Source organism: Marmota flaviventris, chromosome 9 (assembly GCF_047511675.1).
Source record: "Marmota flaviventris isolate mMarFla1 chromosome 9, mMarFla1.hap1, whole genome shotgun sequence".
Classification (NCBI taxonomy): Eukaryota; Metazoa; Chordata; class Mammalia; order Rodentia; family Sciuridae; genus Marmota; species Marmota flaviventris.
This window is the reverse complement of record NC_092506.1, coordinates 1,819,018-1,837,672: the sequence shown is the minus strand read 5'-3', so window position 1 is coordinate 1,837,672 and position 18,655 is coordinate 1,819,018. Positions and strand designations below refer to the sequence as shown.

General features: G+C 59.4%; 1 protein-coding gene across 5 annotated transcripts; it reads left to right on the top strand.

The window, feature by feature from the left end:
* Positions 1 to 277: 277 nt before the first annotated feature.
* On the top strand, positions 278 to 17,634 carry Igf2 (insulin like growth factor 2). Of its 5 annotated transcripts, none has more exons than XM_071615941.1 (4): positions 278 to 368; positions 12,390 to 12,554; positions 13,975 to 14,130; positions 14,312 to 17,634. In XM_071615941.1, the coding sequence occupies exons 2-4, from the start codon at positions 12,396 to 12,398 to the stop codon at positions 14,546 to 14,548; spliced, it is 552 nt and encodes a 183-aa protein (XP_071472042.1). In that variant the 5' UTR covers positions 278 to 368; positions 12,390 to 12,395; the 3' UTR covers positions 14,549 to 17,634. The 5 variants fall into 5 exon arrangements, with proteins under 5 accessions (XP_071472042.1, XP_027809448.1, XP_071472044.1 ...); XM_027953647.2 differs by lacking the exon at positions 278 to 368 and adding an exon at positions 9,661 to 9,837 and having other exon boundaries at positions 12,390 to 12,552; positions 13,982 to 14,130; XM_071615943.1 differs by lacking the exon at positions 278 to 368 and adding an exon at positions 9,661 to 9,837.
* The last annotated feature ends 1,021 nt before the right edge of the window (positions 17,635 to 18,655 follow it).

The following is an 18,655-nucleotide window of genomic DNA, read 5'->3' as shown; positions in this document are numbered from 1 at the left end:
AATAGTAAAAAGGGCTGGGGTATAGCTCAGAGGTACAGCATAACTGGGTTCACTACCTAGCACTTGGGGGGAAAAGTCATCTTAAAAATATCATTTTGCTTTTCTCTAGGGGCCGAATAATCACCACTGAGCTCGTGAAGGAGGAGGTGGATCCCAGTCCCCAGCCCCAGGATCCCAGTCCCCAGCCCCAGGAACCCGCATCTCCTCCGGCTGTGCCCCCTGCTCAGCCTACCCCTCAGCCTGAGCCCCAGCAGGTCAGGGCAGCCAGAGAGCCCAGTCCAGAGGTGAGCTGCTGTGACCTCTGGTCCAGGAGATCTCCTCGCTCCCAGAACTGAAGCCAGCTGGCTGCCAGCACCAGCCCCTAAGAGGTAAGTGTGCTGGCATCGTGGGTAGGGCAGAGGCCTCCACTGGTACAGCTCTCCTTACATCAGGGGTCCCCTTGAAGAGCTGCACCCCCAGGCACAGATGTGAATCCCCCCACTTCACAGTCAGTCAAGGTTGGAAGGTCCATTCAAAGTCACACTGCTGGTGTCTGGAAGTCAGGTGGTGGTAGGCTCCAGGTGCCTCTCTGCCTTGGGAGCTCAGGTGTGGGCAAAGCAGGTTCCCCCGCAGTCTCTGAAGCAGGCTCTGCAGCACGGAGGTCCTTGGAGACTCCTGAGAGGAGAATGGCAAAAATGGGCAGGAGTCAGAGGGAGAGGGCAGGCAGCACAGGGGCAGGCAGGGTTCCAAGTGAGCCCAGATTTGAGAAGGGGGGAAGAAAACCGAAGGGGAAAAAGAAAAAATCTCCAGCTGGGAGACACTGGGAGAGCCAAGGAAAGCTGGGGGGTGTGAGGCCGGTGTTCTGCCTCTTGGAGCTGCCAGGCTGTAGGGCCACCAGCAGTGGCTTGACCTCTCTCTACCCACTGGTCAAAGTATGCTTCCAGCCTCCTGGCTGCATGGTGAACAGCAAATGAGACAATGACCAGAGGCATTCTGAGCACCGTGAGGGGCCTTACAAGTGGCAGTGTCATGATTCCATTGTGTTCTGGAGGCCAGCAGGGCTTCCTGTGAGTGAGTGGGGGCTGGGGGGCGGGTGGCTAGAAACAGCCTGGGGCCAGAGCCGCCTCTGACTCTGCCGGAGCAAGCTGGGTGGTGGCCACCACTTCATTGTTCAGGTACTGGGGTGGGTGGTGGGGGAAGGGCCTGGGTCCTGGGCACCATTGGAGGTGGGGGGCACAAGGGTCTGTTTCCTTGTGTCTGACTGGCAAGGGACACAGGCCTCCTTCCCCTCTGACTCTGCCGGAGCAAGCTGGGTGGTGGCCACCACTTCATTGTTCAGGTACTGGGGGGGGGGGGGGGGAAGGGCCTGGGTCCTGGGAATCATTGGAGGTGGGGGGCACAAGGGTCTGTGTCCTTGTGCCTGACTGGCAAGGGACACAGGCCTCTTTCCAGAGCCTGCAGGGAGGGACCCAGCCAGTGACCCCTTCCAGGCCGCTTTGCCCATCTCAGAGAGAAGCCAAGAATGTTCTTTTAAAGGTATCTTTTTAGTTCAGACACTACATGAAATAGTCACGAAGTGGTGTAGCAGGTCCTTCCCCAGAGCACTGCTCCCTCCCCGGCAGCCCCAGCCCTGGCCACCCCACACAGATCCAGACCTACCCGACAGGGGCTTCAGCTTTTGTCTTGTAGATCAGCTGCTGGGTAGTTGGTCCCAGGTGTTGATGGTTCCAGTGGGCCTGGGTCCCTGGGCCAGGCTGGCGGGGGTGACACCTGGGTCCTTGGCTTCCCAGGCTGGCAGGGATGACACCAGCTGCGTCCTCTCAGAGCAGAAGGTCTGCGCCTGTGCCCCCTGTGCTGGCGCCCTGCGGGGATGAGGGAGGGCGCTCAGGGGACCCTTGAGATCCGAGCTGGGTTTGTAAAATGCTGGGCTTGGTCCCAGGGCGAAGGGGAGCAGGCACCTCAGAGCTTGAGCCGGGGAGTGAGAAAGGCCCACAGCAGGCCGGCAGGAGCGCGAGGCCGGGCAGCACCGAGCCAGTGGGGCCGCAGGCAGAGGACACCAGCCGGGCTCAGGCTTGGTGGGCTGAGTGGAATCTGTGAGCCCAGGAGACCAGCCCTGCTTTGGTGCCTGAGCAGTCGCAGGTGGGGGTCGCCTCCGGGGGCTGAAGTTACTGCCGGCCACACTCTTCTGGCACCAGGATATTCTCAGGCTGCTGGTAGGACCCTTCCTACCTTGGGGAGCCGGAAGTAGGGGCAAGGAGAGGGCTGTAGGGGAGAGCCCAGTCGCTGTCCTAGCTGGGGGCAGGGCTGGCGATCTTTTTGAGCTTCAGGGTGACCCGGCCTCCTGCCTGCCTGTCCCTTCAACCACACTTTTGACTAAATAAGGCTAGGCGGAGGCTCTCTGAGCAGTCCCGTGGGGGAGGGAGAACATGCGGGCCCCCCACTGGCCTGGCATGGCCCCAGGGCCCTGGTGGCTCTACAGTGGGCATCCCAAGGTGACCTCAGCTTCCTTCCTACCTCTGAAGAGTCCGAGCTGTGCGTTTGAGTGCGGTGGGTGGCTCCTCCAACAGGCACTTCTTTCTGCCAGGGCAGAAAGCAGAGGGTGGGTCTCCAAATGCACCACTGATGTGACTGTCCCCCAAGCATCCCCCAAAAGGAAGAAAGCCCACCTCTGAAATGGAGTTTCACCCCAGAGCCTTGCCTATTCCCAACTTGGGAAGCAGGCCTGAGGAATGGTGGAAAGCCCCTAGCGGAGCCAAAGGGAGCCCTGGGTTTGTCCTTAATAGAGACCCTCAGCAAGGATTTGAAATCCAGGCTGGCCTTGCAGGGATTGGGGAGTGCAAAGAGACTTTTTAAAAAGTGCTCCCCATCCCCAAATTTACAAGTCTGTCTAGAGTGGGGAACTCTCCCGCATGCAGCACCGGGCATGCTCCTGTCTATAGGCACACCCCTGACAGGCCAGAAGGCCTGGGACGGGAGACAGCAGGAGGCTGGTGGGAAGGGGAAGGGGGGCAGTGGTGGGTGGGGGGAGACAGGCCAGATGTTCCTGGAATGGGACACAGGGGTGATTGATGTGGACTGGAATCTGAAAGGGGAACATTCCCCACGTGCCTCATGCTCTGCGTGGAAATGGGCTGCCTTTCTTGGGGGTGGGGGCCTCCCTGTCTTGCCAAGCTTATGTGAAGATGCCTAGGCCCTGCCTGGGTCCCCACACCAGTCCGGTGTCATTGACCCCTGCCTCCCCCAAGTGTCAGGCTTGGGGATGCCCCCCTCTCTATTCCGGGTCTTTCAGCAGGGTGACAGTAGGGAGGAGAAATGCCTGCTGTTCTGGCACCCAGGATTCCTACATCCTGCTGCCCCCAGCAGTGCACCCACTCTGGCACCCCCACCAACAAGCCCCGCTAGGGTCTCTGCCCCTCACTTCCAACATGGCCCAGTGCTGAGGGGGTGGCCTTGTTCGCAGCAGCACCATGTACCTGCCTGTGGGTTCAATATTTGCCTGTAAGGAGCTGGACTCTTCCCAGCCGGGGTGAGAGGCTTGTGAAAATTCTCTTTGAGAAAACGAAAGGAGAGCTCTAGCTCTCCCAGCCACCGTACAGTTCTGCGCCCCCCTGCTCTTCCCCCCATTTTCTCCTTTGCTTCCCCGTTTTCTCTCCTCTTTCTCGTTGCCCAAACAAAGCTGGTTTCGCCCTGGTTTGGGGGCTGGCGAAGGCCGAACGGCGCGCGCGGAGCGCCGGGGCAGGAGGGGGGTGAACGCCTGGGGTGCTCCGGGCCCCCAAGCCGAGCCAGGGACGAGCCTGCCCCCGCGGCGGCCGGGCCGCGGCTTCGCCTAGGCTCGCAGCGCGGAAGCGCGTGGGGCGCAGTGGTGGCGGGGAGCCTGCAGGCCTCCTCCGCGGCGGCCGAGCCGGGAGCCGGGAGCCCTGGGAGCACGCGGGGAGCCGCGCCCCGGCCGCTCGTCCGCAGCCCTCGAGGTTCTCCGTTTCACACAGTCTCGGGCTCAGATCAGGCGCCACGGAAGCCCTCTCCGTGACGAGAAGCGAAAAGAAGGAAAAGCTCTTTCCCTCGGCCGTGCGTTCCAGGGCGCCCAGGGCTACCTGCCCGCGCCACCCGCGCCCGGGTTCCCGAGCCGCCGCGGTGCGGCCGGCGCTCGCGTCCCCCCCGGGAGGGCGCCACTGCTCCGCGCGCGCGTCCCTGGGCGCGGTGGGTCGGGCCGCGCTCCTTCCCGCGCCGCAGCTTGGCTTCTCAGATGCAGCCTCAGATCTCCAGGGTCCCAGTGCTCGGAACAATTTCCCTGCTTTCCCCGAACTCCACCATTACTTTTTCTGGGATCCTCCAAATTTAAACATTGCTCCCCGGGGCCTGTAGATTCAGCATTTTCACAGCTCACAATAATTTTTTGAACTTTAATTTCCAAACATTAAAAAAAAAAAAAAAGACCCTGCTGGCTTCCCCAGAGGTACACTGCGTAGTTGAAGCCCCAAAATTTGTTTTCTCTGAGGTTCTTAACAATTTTACATACACCCGCCCCAAGATCCTAGAGCAACCCGGATCCCCCAAATTTCAACTGGAACCCCTTGGTCCTGTGGTAATGCTGACAAAATCTCCTGGCCCTCCAGGATGTGGACAGCATTCTCCCAAAACAAGTAGAATGTTTCCGTGTCCCTAAATTTTGAAATATTAATTCTAGGGTTTCCTAAATTGACTGTTCTGACTTCCCTGTATTTCAGCCCTATTCCTGATTCACTACCGTCTGGAACACTATCCACCAAATTCTACAATCTTTTGTCCCCAACCTTTTCCCCTAAATTTTACACACGTGGAATCTCAGGTCTACTCAACCCTCTGAGCAATTTTCCTAAACCCCTCAAAGATTGAACATTGTTTCCTATGCCTTCTCCCAAGTTTAGGCATCATACCCAAAGCCCCTTCTGAATAATCTAATTCTGATTTCCTGATCTCCATAAAATTAAATAACGCTTTCACCAATAATCCCTCGAACTCCATAAAATTAAAAAACGCTTTCACCAATAATCCCCCAGACTCATTGAGCAGCACCCTCCCACACACCACCACCATGGGCCACAAGGATTTGGGACCTTCATTTCCAAGGCTATACAAGCTTCCTGGCCACTAATCAGATTCTTTGCAATGTAGCCACTGTGACCCAGGCACCAAAACACAGGCTGAATGATTACCTAAGATGTGATCAAGTGTGAAAGAGGGTCTTCCACCCTCTCCCAAATCCCAAATACGTGGAGGCCCACCTATTGTGGTCACAATGTGTATAAAATCAACCTTGAGCAGAGCCTATTTCTTGTTCTTCCAGGCTTTCTTGAATGTCCTCGTTTCCCCAAACATTCTGAGCTTTCTCTCTGCATCCACAACATTTTAAATATTAAAAAAACTCCCTGGGTCCTCCTAGTTTACTGACAAGAATCGGGTTTTCTAAAACTCCAATACCAATCCCAAATCCCAGGGTGACACTGGACCCTTTTCCTCATGTTTGCACATTCTGAGCTCCCTCAAATATTAGGTGATGCCCTCCAGCCCCCAAACACACTCAGTATTATCCTTGAGTTACAGGAAGGTATAGATCTCCCGGCAGAAAAGTATCCACATTTAAGCAATATTTTCAGCAAACGCACTGCACACTGCCTACAGATCACAAGTTTTGGACATCAACTCTCCAGGCTCTATAACTTAGAATTTCTTAATCCCTGTTCCTCAAATCAGATATTGACCCCCAAGTCGTCCAAGGATCCTGAGCAACTTCCATGAATTATTGGATTGAAAAATTATTTTCCAAAGATCTCCAAATTGAAGTACTTAAAACAAATTGAGATTTTTTTTTTACCTTCACAGAACAACTGAGATTTTATTAAATTTTAATAAACTTTATGCCCCATGCCCTGAGTCCCCCTAAGTTTAAGCAATATTCCATGGGCCCCCGAAGCACACCAGAAAATATCCCTGGTCCCACAAATCCTAGAATTTAGAGGTCTGTGTTGTATAAGTTTTCTAACTACTAACTTGGTTACCTGAAATTTAGATATCAGGTAACCAAATTATCAGAATTTAGATAGTTTCCATTGGGTAATTTCCATGGATCCCCACATTTGGACTATTTTACTGGGGCTCCCAAATGCAAACATGGTCAAGGAAAACATATAGCATTCCCCCACCTTGTTCAACAAAAATAAACTAAGTAAAGTCTATTTTGCAAATTAAAATATAAAATGACATTGATTCTCTGCATTTTTCAAATATACTGCTTACAACCCGGGTTCCCCAAAATTTAGAAAATGTTTCCCAGGTGGTTAAAGAACTTTGAGGATTTTCCACAAAGCCGCAGTAATTAGGAAGGTTATAGTGCTGTGAGTATCCAGGCCACTGACCTGCATTCTTAAAACGTGGACATTAATCCCAGCTTTTTCCTCTGACCCATTAAGAATTTGCCCAGATCCCCAAAATGCATCTGTTTTTCATCCCTAAAATCTTAGGCAATGTGCCTCTTAGATTCCCCCAAATTTCATGTAGAGAAAGTTATTCCATTCAACCAAAAAACCTCGCCCCCTTCTATTGATCTGGGATTTCGTGGGTCTTCTAGTTGCTAAAATGCTGAGTTCCCCCATTTCAGACTCGGATCACTACGACCCCCATTGCATGGAGGAATTTCCTTCACTCCCCAAACTTGGACGCTTTTTTTTTTTTTTTTTGAGTCTCAAATTTAGCCATTAATCATGGTTCCCCCCACTAATGAGTCTCCTCTGGGTTCCTCTGCTTCAGGACACTCATTCTCTGGGCTGCAAATAAGACAGAGCTCTGATTTCCGATCCCCGAAATTTGGGCATTGTTCCCGGCCCCGCCAGTCGCCCTAGGCTTCCTCAATCCTTCAAGCAGTGGGCACTGGTTTCTGGCCTCTTCTCGGCTCCTACGGAATCCCCAGAGCAACTTCGGGTTTTGGAAATTTCTCTGTGTGTGCCGCAAACACACTTAGGACGGCCGTGCGACCTCCAGGACGTGGGCAGTGCTTCTCCCGCGTCCAGGAAAACGACTGGGCATTGCCCCCAGTTTCCCCCAAATTTGGGCATTGTCCCCGGGTCTTCCAACGGACTGGGCGTTGCCCCCGGACATTGGGGACTGCCCCCGGGGTCTTGCTCACCTTCAGCAGAGTCCACTGCTCGCCACAGAGCGCTCGCCCGCCTGCTGCCTCGGCTCCTCGTGCACCCGCGGACACAGCCTCCAGCTTCGCGGTGAGCTCCCCTCTGTGCTGGTCCCGCCGCTCTGCGGCCCCAGCCATTCTCCTACCCGCACCCGCTGCCCCTCCTGGTGCTTGTCTACGGCGGCAGCCCCAGGCTGATGAGAGGCGCGGGAACCCGCTGCGTGCTTCCCGCTCAGCGGCCGCAATCCCTCGGGCTGAGCGCCCCGAAACTGGCGCCACTTTTGTTGAAAGATCACAACTGTTGGAAAGCGGCGTGGATCCCCCGAACCGGTGTGGGCAGGGCGCTGGGTCGGTGGGATGCGGAGGAGAGGCGCTCCCCATCCGGGCGGCGCGGCGCCTCCAGGCCGCGGGGCCAAGGACTTGGGGAGGCGCGCGCGGAGCGCGGGCGCAGTGATTGATGGCGGAGCAAGGGGGCTAGCTGGCGCGCGGGTTTCCGCCGCCCGCGGCCCCTTCCTCTCGGCGAGGCGCGGGCAGCGCGGGCTGCGGGGGGCGGGCGGACTGCAGGGGCTTGTGAATGGTTTTGACTTGGCAAAAATCACAATGCCTTCTTACATCGTCCAAACTCTCCAGGAGATGGTTTCCCCAGACCCCCAAATTATCGTGGTGGCCCCTGGGGCCGAACCCGAGTCTACGCAAGTCCAACGCACTGAGGACGGGGGAACCATTATCCGGATATTTTGGGTGGGTCCCAAAGGCGAGCTGCTTAGACGCACCCCGGTGAGCTCGGTCATGCAGGTAGGATTTGAGCTACTTTTCCCGCCCTGCTTTTTTCTCTCCTGACGGGCGCAGCCTCCGCAGACACGTTCCACGCCTGGCCCAGATTTGGCCGGGCCCAACTGGCCTGCACCGTGTCCCGCACCTTGCAGCCGCCTTGGCTGCTCGGGGCTCCCGCGCGGCACCGCGGCACCGGGGGGCGCTCCGGATCCGGCTGCGACTCGAGGTGCTTCAGAGCCCGCTCTGCCTGCTTGGGCAGGTGGCGGCTGTGCGCCCCACCCGAGCCTGGGGTTTCTCCCCTCTCCTGGCATCTCCCAGCTGGGACCCCAAACCCAGAGCTGGGCCACCTGCGCCAGGACTCTGATGGGACGCCCCACCACGTAGAACCCTGAGAAGGCACCGGGAGCCCCACTACCTAGGGTCGGGGATGCTCGTCCCGCGCCCGCTCCGCACGAATGCAGGGTGCCCTAGCACCCCGGAAACCAGGGATGAGGCCCCAAATTCTGTCGAACGGGGATTCGCTATTTCGTTCAACTTTTGCGGCTCCCGGCCCCCCCACCCCGGCTTCGCGTCCGCGCACCCCACGACCCCCCCAACCGTCGCCCCCCGGGCCCGTGGCCCCCAGCCCGCGTTCCCTCCGGTGGCTCGAGTTGCGGGGGCGGTCCCGGGGCGGGGCAAGGGCCCTGCGGGCGCCCATTGGCGCGGGCGCTTGGCCAGCGGGGCCCGAGCGGGCGCCGAGCCGCGGGGTGGCGCGGCTATAAGAGCCGGCGTTGGCGCCCGCAGTTCGCCTGCTCTCCGGCGGAGCTGCGTGAGGCCAGGCCGGCCCCCGGCCCCCCCCTTCCGGCCGCCCCCGCCTCCTGGCCCACGCCCGCCCGCGCTCGGCCCGCCAGCGCCTCCATCCGGGCTGGCGGCCCCGCGTCGACGCCGTCCGTCGCCTCGCTGCTAACTCCCGTACCGGGCGCCGTCGGCGGGGCCGCGCTCCGTCGGGCCTGCGGATTCCCCGCCGCCTCCTCCTCCATCTACCTCAACACCCCGTCCCCGCTTCGCCGGAGGAGGCGGTCCCCCCCGCAGGCAGTCCGGCTTGCAGGCCGCCGGCGTTGTCATCCCCCGCGCTCCCCCCCAGCCCTCCCCCGGCGCGCAGCCCGGCCGCTCCCCCTTCCGCGCTGCGTCCCGAGCGGCCCCCGGCGCCGCCACCGCCTGCCCCCCCCCCCCAGAGGCCCGGGCTTGCGACGGCCGAGGGCTCCGTCGGCCCATACCGAGCTGGGCGCCCGCGGCCTGGGTGACGCCTCCTCTCCGCCCTGATCAGCACCGTCCCCGGCCCTCGACGTTGCGCTCTTCCCTTGGCTTCTCCGCCCCGCTCTCTCTCCGCGCCTGGCGCGGCCCCGCTCTCCCACCGCCACCTTTCCCGGGCTCCCTCCCGCCGCCCCCCCCAGATCCTTGCCTCCAACTCCCTCCCCCCTCAAGCCCGCCCTCGGCCTTCGCCTACCAAAGTGGATTAATTATACGCTTTCTGTTTCTCTCCGTGCTGTTCTCTCCCGCTGCGAGCCTGCCCGCCTCTCGCTGTCCTCTCTCCCTCTCGCCCTCTCTCTGGCCCCCCCCTTTCACGTTCACTCTGTCTCTCCGACTATCTCTGCCCCCCTCTATCCTTGGTACAACAGCTGACCTCATTTCCCGATACCCTTTCCCCCCCGAAAGTACAACATCTGGCCCGCCCCAGCCCGAAGACAGCCCGTCCTCCCTAAAGAAGCAGAAGAGTCCCCCCCCCCAAAAAAAGCCATCCCCCCGTTCTGCCCCGTCGCACATTCGGCCCCAGCGACTCGGCCAGAGCGGCGCTGGCAGAGGAGTGTCCGGCAGGAGGGCCTTCGCCCGCTGTTCGGCTTGCGCTAAAGCAGCAGGAAGGTGGGCGGCAGCTGCGCGGCTTCCAGGTAAGCGCGGGCCGCGGCCGGGAGGGCAGGCGCGGGCGCGCGGGACGCCTGGCCCTTCCTCCCGCGGGGTTCGGCGGGGAATGGCCCGCCAGGGACAGAGGTGGGGCGGGGGTCCCGCTCGCTCTCCGTCGCGCTGCTGAGTGGGGGAGGGGGAAGGGGCGTCGGGCTGCGCCGGGGAGGTGTGAGCCGTCTGCTCAGGCGACTTCCTGGTTGGCCTGCGGGTCCAGGGGGTTGCTGAAAATGTGCTGTTTGTGCCGTGCGGGACCCTGTTGCTTCAGGGTGCTGGGTAATGAGGAGGGGGGCAACGTCCCAGAAGCCCACCCTGGCGTGTTGACTTGGTGCCAGCAAGACTGAGAGGAAAACTGGGTGGGTGGGGCCAGGAGGGGCGCCGAGTTGGCAAAACAGTCCTGCCAGGCGCCACATTTGCAAAAGATTCTCCCGACACCCCCTATCTCTGCCCTCAACATTTCCCGTGGAGAATCTGGGGAGAGGGGCCGGTTTGAATCTCAGAAGGACAGGGGTGTCCTACTCAGAGAGGGGTAGCTTGTCCTACCCTTGGGCAGCATGGAAGTTTCCATACAAGGAGGTGGAAAGGAGCCCCCCGCCCCCATTGCCCTGTGCAGAAATGGTCTGGGGGTGCAGACTGAGCCCCCCTCGTGGTACTCTGAGGAGGGATGGACCAGGGCTGGCGTTGGGGGGGGGGTGCAGGAGAGATGGGACTGGCTGGAAGGAGGGAGGGGGCGGGTGCAAAGGGGGCGGGGGGAGTGGTCAGCAGGGAGGGGGTGGGATAGGGTGGAGCCGGGGCTGGGCGGAGCCGACTCAGACATAAAAGCCGAGGCACTGACCAGCTTGCAAACTGGACATTAGCTTCTCCTGAGAGAGACTTCCAGCCTCCTCCTCTTCCTCCTCCAGCTTCGGCGAGCCCTGTCCAGAAGCAGGTAACAGGCCTGTGGAAGAGGCCCTGCTGCCATCCTGCTCTGCCTGCTTGGCGGCCCAGGGTACTGCCCAGCCTCAGGCCTGGGCCCTGCAGCGGGCCTGCTGCTCTCACAGGCCCTCCTCTCCCCAGCCTCTGCCCTGCGCTCCCACCTGTTTCCCTGCCTCCTCACCTGCTCCTTTCCCTTCCTTCCTTCCCCTCTGCTTCCCTTCTCCAACAACTTTTGGGCTTTTTCCCCCCCGGCCCTCACCTGTCTAGCACCTCCACATGCCTCTTGGCCAGTCCCCTGCTTTCTGCTGATACCCTGGGCTGGACCTGGATCTAGAGTGGTCGGGTGTGCGGAGGGGTCTTCACGGGCAGCAGGTTGGAGCTGCCCCTCGACTCACTGCAGCCGAGTGGCCAGCCACTGTTTGCTGCTAGAATTTAGAAGGGGCGGTAGAGGGAGGCTGGCCGGGGTCCTGTGGAGGAGGTGGGCAAGGTGACTTTTAGATCCTCCTGCAGAACTGGCTAGTGCTCCTCAGGGAGCTTAAAGAGATGGTTTCTTATTTCCCGCTCCGTCCTGCATATGATTTATTGCATCAAGAAACCCCTGGGCCTGCGGAGAGAGGGCTGGGGCTGCCGGCCTGGAGGGCTCCACCTTCCGCAGGGGCAAGGGCAGCTTGCGTGTTTTCCCAGCCTCCCACCAGTAACCCTTGCCCTCAAAGCCTTGGGCTTGGAGGGGGTGTGTCCTGCAATGAGCCGCCCCTTCCAGGTTGGGCCTGGAGGGTCCTGGTGTCTGGCCTCCCGAGTGGCCTGACCCGCTCCCTCCGCTCCCTCCGTGGAGTTTGTATTCCAGTCGGGAGATGCTCTGATGGTTCTGGAGGGACTCGGGTCCCTGGCACTGGGTGGTGTGAGTAGAGACCTGGAAAGGGGATTTTTGGCTTTCTTGTGAGTTTGGGGGCACCCGTGACGGGCTGCATTTGGGCTGTGTGATCTGAGAGCAGTGCTCTCTGAGTGTGGGCGGCATGGTGGCTCTAACCATTGGGTCCTTGACCTGAGCTTTGCTAGTGCAGCCTGGAAGGGAGAGGGCAGGAGGGGCTAGCCCAGCACGACATGCCTGCGGCTAGGGAGGGATGGTCCGCCTGGATCCCCCTGTCCTGCTGGGGGGTGGGGAAGACAGGGACCAGTCAGTCCTCTTGGAGGCACATGCTCCACAGTGGGGTGGAGCCATCTGCCATCTTGGCAGGCCTTGGAAGGGAGCAGTGGTGACGTGACCTTGGGTTGGCCCCACCCCCACAATGTCACAGGAGGGAGGCCAGTGTCCAGCACAGCCCCTGTGGCTGTGGGTGTGGCTCAGCTCCTGCAATTCTGACCACGGTCTGGTGGTCCCCACACAAATTTGCTGCCATTTCCTGCAACTCAGAGCCGTGGAGCGCTTGCGTGGCTCCCAGAATCTCTCCCTTTTCCAGGCGGCCTAACCCTTCAAGCATGTGTGTTGTTTTTGAAATTAAAATAATGGCATCAAGAAAGCTGGGCTTTTGGATTTCAATGACTTTCAGATTAAGGAGGGGGGGCACCTCTGGCGGGGAGGGGCCTGGACCCTGGGTGTGGCCGGCGCTCACTGTGGTTTCTCCCGCAGATACCAATGGGGATCCCAATGGGGAAGTCGATGCTGGTGCTTCTCACCTTCTTGGCCTTCGCCTCGTGCTGCATTGCTGCTTACCGCCCCAGTGAGACCCTGTGTGGCGGGGAGCTGGTGGATACCCTCCAGTTTGTCTGTGGGGACCGCGGCTTTTACTTCAGTAAGTAGCTCGAAGGGGTGGGGCGGGTGGGGGGTGTCCACAGCAGGCACTTAATCAGTCCATGGGATACAGCCCCCTCCCCCTGGCCTGAGATGGAGGGGCCCCCGCCCTGACTCTGGCCCCTCTAGCAGGTACTGAGCCACAGTGCAAGCAGGGGCCCCCCTGGGGAAGGTGGCTGGGGGTCCAGGCTCATGCGGGGAATGGGGGCGCTTGCCTTTTTCCCTGCACCATTTTAATGGGGCACATGTGCTTGTGGATGATCAGATGTCAAATCTGACAGATTTCAAATCAATAAGAATGAAGCAAACGTGGTTGGGGGCAGGGCTGTTTGTCCTCAGCGTGGGAGTAGGGAAAACAGCTAGACTCCCGGGGACACTGGGGCTCTAGGGCTGCACTGTGGGGTGCCCACCTGCCTTGACTACTGCTCACTCATGCTTCTCTCTCTTCATTTTCCAGCCTTGGGGAACTGGGGGACACTTGGGTGGGGCTGGAGGGGAGGGGCCTCAGGAATGTGACTCCTCTTGCCGGCATGGACTGCCTGTCTACCCCCTGGCACTGGCCAGGTGGTCTCTTCCTCTGCAGCCTCTACTTACCTACTTGTGAAACGGGCTCACAGAATGTACCTGCATTTCAAAGCTTCTCTCTGAAAGGCGCTGCTGCTGCTGGATACCCTTGAAGCCCCTGCTGCCTGGCCCCTCTCTTGCGCTCCCTCTCGCCTGCCTCCTTGGGGGGGCAGGATGTGGCACTGCGGGGGGCCTTGGTCCTTGCTCTGGGAGTTGCTTCCCTGCACTGGGCTTTCCTAAGCAGAGAGCTGGGCCGAGCCCCTCGTGGGTCCCCGAGATGGGGCTCCCTGTCCCTACCCCCACAGATGACGCCTGCCCTTTGGCGCTCCAAGGTGAAGTCCCCAGCGAGCCTCGGACCTGAGTGCCGTGGGGGAGAGGGGGAAGACGGGAGATGAGAAGAGAGCGGTTATGCGGCTCCTCACTCCTCCCCTCCCGTCTTGTTCTCTCCTGCCCGATCCTCCTGGTCTCAGCGCTTGGGGGACTCCAGGCTCTGAGGCCAAGCCTGGCCAGAGCCCCGAGACCTGGGGCCACACTCATGTGCACCCTATGGGGCTGTGCCCCTCGCTGGGCTCACACCCCACCCGTTTTCAAACCACCTGCACGTGGGCTGTGCCTGATTCAGACAGGAGGCAGGAGGCACCAGAGGCCAGGGGCTGGTCCCGCAGCAGCCTCTTTTATCTCTCCTTTCTGGGCTCTTCTTCCTGCCCGACTCTCGACTCTCGCTTTTCTCCCCCCTCCCCGCAGGGTGATGGAATGTCCGGGCCTAGCCTGAGGACAGGGGTGGCTGCCTCTCTCTGCAGCCTTCTCTGGGGGGGGGGGGTTCTGATGGGTGTTAACCTCCACTCTTTGTCCTGTGGGTCTTCCAGGCAGGCCCGCAAGCCGTGTGAACCGCCGCAGCCGTGGCATCGTCGAGGAGTGCTGCTTTCGCAGCTGTGACCTGGCCCTCCTGGAGACCTACTGTGCCACCCCCGCCAAGTCCGAGAGGGACGTGTCTACCTCTACGACCGTGCTTCCGGTGAGCCTGGCACCTCTGCTTACCCAGAGACAGGGACAGGACGTTAGGTATTTGTTTTAGCAGCTGGGACTTTTTAGCCAAGGGACAGGGGTGCAAGGGACAGGGGTGGGGCAGGGGCATGGATAGGTCAGGGGGAGCCAAGTTTGGAGCTGACACCCACCACCAGCCCTTTCCTTCTCAGGACAACTTCCCCAGATACCCCGTGGGCAAGTTTTTCCAATATGACACCTGGAGACAGTCCGCCCAACGCCTGCGCAGAGGCCTGCCTGCCCTCCTGCGTGCCCGCCGGGGTCGCATGCTAGCCAAGGAGCTTGAAGCGTTCAGAGAGGCCAAGCGTCACCGTCCCCTGATCGCCATGTCCTCCAAAGATCCGGCCCACGGGGGTGCCTCTTCGGAGATGTCCAGCAATCAGAAGTGAGCCAAATTGTTGTGATTCTGCAGTGCGTACCATCAGCTCTGTGACCTCCTCTTGACCAGGACATTTCCATCACGTCCCACCACTCAGATCTCTCTGTTCCATTTCTGCCCTAGGGTTTCTCCCACCCAGCCCCCATGCCCCGCCTCCCCACATCAGGCGACTCCTCAGCCCCCCTCCACCGGGCTGAGGGAATGACACCACCTTCAAAAAACAAAACCAATTGGCTTTAAACATCTTCCACAGAGACCCTTCCCCCAAATTATACATCCACAACTAAAAGTTGAAAATTCAAACCCCTAAATTGTTATCTCACACACACTATATAGCCCCACTTAAAATTCAATTGACTTGTTCAGAAACATCAGAAACACTAATTACCTTTTTTTTAAAAAAAAAAAAAAACTACTCAAAAGAATCAATTGGCTGAAAAAATACTAAAAAATTAATTGGCTTAGAAACAATTGGCAAAATAAAGGAATTTGGCACGCCCCCCCCCCCCTTCCTTCTCTTCCCCTTTGGACCTTGAGTCAAATTGGCTTGGACTTGGGTCCCTAAACCATCCAGAGAAAGGAAGGGGCCCTGCTGCACCATCTCCCACAGCAACTCCCAGGCTCGTCCTTCACTCGACTTACCATCATGGGTCAACAGGGAACTGGGCGGGGGACCCAGTGAGACCACAGCACGGGAAGGGAGCATGAAAACCTCAACCTCACAAATAAATTTTAATTGGCACAACCCCCTCCCCCAAAATCTCACATCTCATCCCCTGCCTCAGAAGGCACACAGCAGCCCCCCGCCACACACACTGAACACTACCCTCAGCACATTGCATACACACACACACACACACTCACACACACACCCTCACTCACACACACACACTCACACACACACCCTCACTCATACACACTCACACACACACCCTCACACACACTCACACACACTCACTCACACATAAAACCAGATGAAGCAGTGAGAATCCCTCACCAGCGCCCCTTGCACAGATCAGGCCTAGGTCCATCCCAAATTCTCTGAACTGTTTTCATGGTCCGAGCTCTCTTCCTGCCCACGGCTTCTGGGGCCAGTGCTGTGGGGCATTACATCTGCCTGGGGCGCACTGTAGGGTGGGAGATGGTGCGGCCCAGGCCCAGGCAAACGGTTCCATCCTTCCCCATGAGGGAGGTGCCTGTCCCCACGGCCCCGCTGCAGCCTGAGCCATCGTGGTCCCCAGACCCCACCAACGTCCATGCCCTGTCCTTGTGTGTCAGCCTGGCCAGAGTGAGGGACGAATCTGGCCAGGTGGAGATGTGGAAGTCAGCAGTCATGCTCCCAGAGTAGCCAGGCCTGGGCGTGCATCTGGAGAGACCTGGGGGGACCCCCGGCATGCCCAGGAGACTGGCCCTGATGTGGGGAGTGTGGGAAGTCTGGCGGTTGGAGGGGTGGGTGGGGGGCAGTGGGGGCTGGGTGGGGGGAGCTCTGGGGTAAGAAGTGGTCCCGGGAGGTTTTGGCTGGATGTCAGGAGGAAAAGCAGTTGAACTTGCAGAATTACCAAGAGAAATTAGATCCCAAATTTTACGTCAATTGATCTTTTCCCCCCTTTGTTTCTTGGGGCATATTTTCCTTTTTTTTTTTTTGATCCCTCCTTAGCTTTTCATGCGCTCATCAATTAAATTACACCCTTTCCCCATAACAGGGGAGCAGTGACAAAGTATGGAGCCCTACCACCGGCACCGACACCTCCTGCTCCCCGCCATTTATCACCCTTGATTTGATTTTTTTTTTTTAATCTATCCCTTTTGCTTGGGTTGAGTTGGGAGTGGAGCCTTCATGGGGTTCCGGCCACTGTGCCCCATGGAGAAGCCAGAGGGGAATTGAGAAGGCCGCTTCCCGGCCTGGCATCCGGGGACTGTGGCTGGTCCCTGGAGGTTCTGAGGAGTGGAGGAGGGCTGGGGCAGTGTCTCCTCAGGTGTCAGGAGGGTGCTCGGAGGCCACAGGGATGGGGCCCCCGGCTGGCCTGTGGCTGGCTGGGGGGGAAGGGGCTGCAGGTGTGTAAGCAGAAGGGCTCCATCTGGCGGGAGCAGGTGGCCGCCTTCCGCACACTTGGGGAACACTCCCCTCCCTCTGTGGCACCATACCCGCTCCTCAGCACCCCACCTTGTCCACAGGAGGTCCAGAGCTCTGTGGAATCTCCTTTGGTCAGGGTGGGGTGAGGCCAGGAAGCAGGGGAGGTCAGGAGGCTCTGAGCCCGCAGAGCAGGAGAGCTGGCCATCAATGGGGTCGCTTGGGCCCTGAGGCCCGCGGGTCTGGCAGTGCTGTGGCAGCCACCCACAGCGCCTAGGACTGTGGCAGGGACCTCGGGCGGCTGGAGGCCTACCTCACCCCCACTCCTGCCTCCAGTGCAGTCCCCCTGCACAGCAGTCCGACTAGCAATCTAGGGGCCTGAGGCTTCTGGGCCCTAGCGACAGGACTGGCATGACCCTGGGGGCGGTCCGTGCCAGCCCGACCTCAGCACAGAGGGTCCCTCAGCTAGTGCCTGGAGAATGGGCCATTCGGAACATTGGACAGAAACCAAAGCGCAAAGTTGTTTTGATTGAAGAGTCGGATTGGCTGAGATCCAAAACACTGCGAGGCACCCTAAATTCCCTGCCCGTTCGGTGGGACACCCACCCACAAACAGTGTTATGTTTCGCCTCGCTGGGATGGGTGCTCCTGGGGTACTTGCACTCTGCCCTCTGTGTCCCCTAATGTATGGCTCTCCCTGGGTCGCTGGCCATCCTGACCCGGGCACCCATCTGGCCTCCCGTGCCCTAGTGTGGTCCTCCATCTTGTCTCTTCCCCCACATCCCCCCCCCAACTGTCTTCAGCAGGACCCCCTCTTGGGTCCCTCCCTTTGCCATCACCTGAAGACCCCCCCACGCGACGAACACCTGTGTCACCTTGCCGCCTGTGTTGGTCCATCATGCAGCGGCCCTGTGTTTGCCTCAACTTGACCCCTTTAACATGCTAATATTTCTGGCAAAATCCAGTGCTTGGGTTTTGTCTCTAACCTGTTATCGCTCGCAATCCCAATAAAGCATTTAAAATTATTTTCTGAGTTCTTCCCATTTTTACTGGGGAGGGGAGGGGAGGGAAGGGCGAGGATGATTGGGGAGGAACAGGGCAGGGGGTTTGGAGGGGAGGGAAGGCCTCAGAGGTGTGGACCTCTTGGTCCCCCCAAATCACATAAGGACAGGGTGGGACTCCCCCTGAAGCTGGGGGCTGGGACAGTGTCAGGCACCCACTGTGAAGTGGGGGAGGGCTGTGGGCTTTTCCAAGGGAAGAGTCAAGGGTCATCATGCGAACCCCAGGGTTGGGGACGGGGCTAATCACCTGGAAGGGCTTCCCTGCCTATTCCTCTCCTGGACCCCATCCCACCACACAAAAGGGGGCAGGTCCCCAAGCTCAGGAGGAGGTTGTAGCTGGCACCAGATGCTTGAAGGCCGGACTGGCCTCTACCCCCCATGGTGGGAGAGGGTCTGGGCAGCCTTGAGAGGGGGTTCCACAGTGAGAAGGAGCCTCCCTATTCTCAGAGTGTCTGGTTGGTGTGGCCTCACACCCTGGCCCTGGGGACTCCACTCGTCTGCTTTTCTTACTGACTGGGTGCTGAGCTGGCACCCAGCTGCGAGGGTTTGCAATGGCATGCACACTGCCCAGGATCTCCTCTCAGACCCCCTTGGGGTGAGCAGTGGTCAGAGGGGGCTGCTGGAGGGGTCAGGGTCAGCCTTGAGGGTGAGGAGGACTGGGGGTTGGATCTAGAAGGCAGCGGGCCCCTCTTGAGGCAGCCCCAACCAGGCAGAGGGGAAGCTGGCGTGGGACCCTGCTCCGTGGGCCGAGGTGGTATTAGCCCAGCTCCCACAGTTGCCTCTGAGACCCTTCTGGGTCTGGTGGGGTGGAGGCCCAGCCCTGAGCTGCCCTGAAGCCACTTGCAGATTTTCCCCACTAGCCCCACACCAGAATCTCCTGAGGCCCACCTTAGTCCTGACTAGACCATCGTCCTCGGCCCCTGAGCTGCCCAGGCCTGAGTGGAACGGGGGTCAGGGTCTCTGGGCTCCAACCCCTGGCCACTTT